A 3,619-nucleotide genomic window follows, 5' to 3' on the forward strand; every position below is an offset into this window, starting at 1 on the left:
CCATTTTTTTTTTGTGTAATGCTATTTCAGAAATCTAATTGTCATGTTTTAAACATTCAAAATAATATTAAAAAAATTGTTTTACAGCAAAAGTAAATTTTTAAACCATGGTCGCATGATTGTTTTCTTTAAAAAAAATAATGCTTAAGAGCTATGACGTGTTATATATAAGCAAAACTTTCAATTTTCACATAACAGAGGCAGAAGCTTATAAAAAAATAGGCAGGGCTTATAAAAAAATGAATTCATATCATTAGGTTAATATCTTATTTGTAAACAATTATATTACACATTAAATCATAAAATATGTAAGTAATGGTATTTGAAAGGGGAAAAATGTAATAATCATTTAATAAGTTCATTAAGGGTAAAATACTAATTCAATAGGAGTGATTTTAATAAAATGGGTAAATATGTAATATGTATGGTTTAAAAGGGTGAAATATGTAATTGATTTTATGGGTTGGGGGATATATGTAAATGACCTCATTTAAAACAACCATAAATTTTGGTTTTAAAATAGAACATATAACTAAACTTTAGAATATATATAGATGACTGTTATGAGTTAAAACCACAACAGATCCCTTTTTTATCTCGTGCAACAAACTCACGACAGAACAGGGAATATATAACAATAATAATAACAACTTAAGTTTGTGACTTTTATGAGATCTAAATGTGATTTCAATATTTCATAATCTACTACAGTTTTTGCTACATTTAAGATCTCAACAAATCTCTACTTTATCTCACACAACTGTAACATTCATAAAAAACGGATCTTAAAATAACCGAACCGTTTTGAAAATCGAATCCGAACCATTTGTAAATCGGTTCAAACCGTTATACATAAAATATATTATATTTGACCCTACTATGATTTTTATAGAACATAGGTCATATAATAGAGAAAAATACGTTCATCTTAACGGTATATTCGTATTTTTATAAAAAGACATATTTTTCGAGTTATACGAGAAAAACGAGAATTAATTTCTTTTTTAATAAAACTCACCAACCAATATCATTCCACACGAAAAAGGGCAATTACAAAGCAATGACAGGTAGTCGGGCAACAAGTTGCGCCGCCACCCCTTTTGAATTACTTCTCTAGTCTTAAGTTTTAAGACCACCCGTAATGGGGCTTGTTTTGTAAAAAAAAATCGAAGAAAAAGCCGGAAAACGCCCGGCCACCGCCCCCGAGGGCTTATTGAGCGATATTCGGCAAAAATTGGTCACCGGCGTTTTTTATAAAACGCCTTAAATTTGCTTTGGGGGGCGAGTTGAACGTTGGGCAACGGTTACTTTCTTTCTTTCTTTATTTTTTTTAAATCCAATATAAATCACTATAAAATACCCACTAGTTCTTCATCTTTTTATAAAAAACTCTCACACACCATCAAACTTTGTCTCTACTACTTCTACAATTTATAAAAAATATGAACCCATTCTGACCCCCATTTGGTGTCCCCTCAAGACCCGTGAACCCGAACACAACTCAACCGCAACAACCCTTTAACCTTCAAGACATGGACCCGAACATGTTATCGTACGCGGCTTTCTTGAGTGGCGCTACTCCATTCGTGCAACCCGCGTTCGGCTTTAGTCAAGCCGGCGGGTCGCAACCTTCACAACAACAAGCCGAACCCGATGTGGATTTCGTGCCGGAGTCGCAACCCGAACCGGAGCGAGAGACATCCAAACGCGGCAAAAGGTCGCATAAGAAGAAGGAAGCGAACGAACCTCAACGTAAGCATTCTTATGTTAGTTGGACGAAGGAGGAGGAATACACGTTGGTTCGGGCGTGGGTCGAGGTTTCGGAGGACCCCGATATTGGTAACTTATATATATTTTTTTACTTTTTTTTTCGTACACGTCTATTTTGTTTTATTTTTAACGTACAACTTTATATTTCAATTTGTAGAAAACTTTCAAACGGGCCCCGATTTTTGGAATATGATTCGTGCACTCTTTTATAGCACGTGGGGTAAGGGCGAGCATCGTGACAAAGATTCCATTTCTAGCAAATGGACCGACATCAACAACAAGTGTCACTCCTTCCAAGAAGTGTATCAACGTAACTACGATAATCGCCCGAGCGGAGAAGGTGACGTCGGGGTTTTAACGAAGGCTATGGAAGAGTACGAGAGAACGAAAAGCGTTTTCCCGTACTATAAGTGTTGGGAACTACCACGAAAATGTCCAAAGTGGGCGGGCGTAGTGACCATGTCGTCGAGTAGTAGACGTCGAGCTAAACGGTCAAAAACATCATCCTCCGTTGACCCTGAAACACCGACTTCCGATGCCCGCAATGTCGATCTAAATGTTGCTATGGACGTTGACGAGCAACTTGAAGAAGAGTTGGCCCGACCGCCCGATAGAAGAAAAGATAAGCGAACCGGGAAAAAACCGGTGGAGTCGTCTTCCGATCTAGAGTTGAAGGAAGATTTCGAGGAGATGAAGCGTCGTCTCCAAGACATTCGAGACCTCGGCCACCAACGTTTGGAGACTATGAAAGAATGCGTCGCCGGAACCAAAAAATTTAACAAGATGTAAGAGGCGAGGCAAATGGAAAAGGACATTGAGTTTTTGTCCAAACCGATCGACCACCTCCAAGGCGACGCGTTGATCCTTGCGCAAATGCATCACCAAAAAATTCGGGAAAAATACGGACTCTAGATCTTCATTTTTTTTAACTTTATTTTTTTATTTCCGTTTTTATTATGTTTGTTTATTTCTAGTAGTGTAATTTTTTTTAATTAATGAAGTATTTTTAGTTTTAAATTTTAAAAAATAAATAACTGTGTAATGATTACATGAGCGTTATTGGGCATTATTCCCACTACGGCATTTTTGCAATAACGCCCAATAATGTCCCCATACTGACTGGACTGCTACATGGCAGAAAACGTCTCATGGTGGGGCATTATTTGGCTAACGACTACACATGGTCTATCAGTTATGTTCTATCAATTTTTAACAACTTAACATACACTCTCGTTTTCTACTCGCATCAATTGACTCTACGACCCTTATTCTATTAATCATGTAACAATATGCTTAAGGACTTAAATTGGGATAAAAACCGAAAAAGGAATGAACATAACGAAGCATCAATGTTGTCATGTTCTTCTGTAAAGTTCGATTGTATGCACCAAGAAAAATTACAAATAAAATCCACATAGGGAGAGTAGTCGATATCATCTCTACTAACACAATTAAACATCAAAGTGGCCAATGAAGCATATATTCCTACAAGACAATATCCCCAAAAAAAAACCTCAGACCGAAAGAATCGTCGACCATCTGGTTTGAACCGCCTAGAGAAATGCCGCAAAACTGGAAGAATCGCCCAAAGAACCGGTTGAAATTGACCTGGAAAGGGTAATTTTCCCTAATTTTCATAGCTTTTTTTTGGAAAAATTACCAAAATAGACATACTTGATATTTCCAAAATAGACAAAGATTTTCAGCCTTTTCAAAGTAGTCTTAATCAACATCCAAAAGTGGAACTAAGCTGACGCTTTCGCCAAAAGCGGGTGCTTGGCCTTCTCAGCCGCCTTGCAAAAAGTGTCGGCATAGTTGTCCCAGTTGCCTCGTAAAAAAGTGTAGGTTA

At 37.1% G+C, this 3,619-nt stretch overlaps 1 protein-coding gene across 1 annotated transcript; it reads left to right on the forward strand.

Annotated features, from left to right (window-relative positions):
• The first annotated feature begins 1,532 nt into the window (after nucleotides 1–1,532).
• On the forward strand, nucleotides 1,533–2,559 carry LOC118490467 (glutathione S-transferase T3-like). Its single transcript, XM_035988125.1, has 2 exons — nucleotides 1,533–1,839; nucleotides 1,928–2,559. Exons 1-2 carry the CDS (start codon nucleotides 1,533–1,535, stop codon nucleotides 2,557–2,559), a joined length of 939 nt encoding a protein of 312 aa, XP_035844018.1.
• Nucleotides 2,560–3,619: the final 1,060 nt, after the last annotated feature.

Source organism: Helianthus annuus, chromosome 3 (genome assembly GCF_002127325.2).
Source record: "Helianthus annuus cultivar XRQ/B chromosome 3, HanXRQr2.0-SUNRISE, whole genome shotgun sequence".
In the NCBI taxonomy this organism is placed as follows: Eukaryota; Viridiplantae; Streptophyta; class Magnoliopsida; order Asterales; family Asteraceae; genus Helianthus; species Helianthus annuus.

What these genes read in the sequence shown, in the direction of transcription:
- LOC118490467 (XM_035988125.1), top strand. Translation starts at nt 1,533, where the DNA reads ATGGACCCGAACATGTTATCGTACGCGGCTTTCTTGAGTGGCGCTACT. An exon ending in TTCGGAGGACCCCGATATTG is followed by an intron (nt 1,840 to 1,927) that starts GTAACTTATATA and finishes TTCAATTTGTAG; the next exon opens with AAAACTTTCAAACGGGCCCC.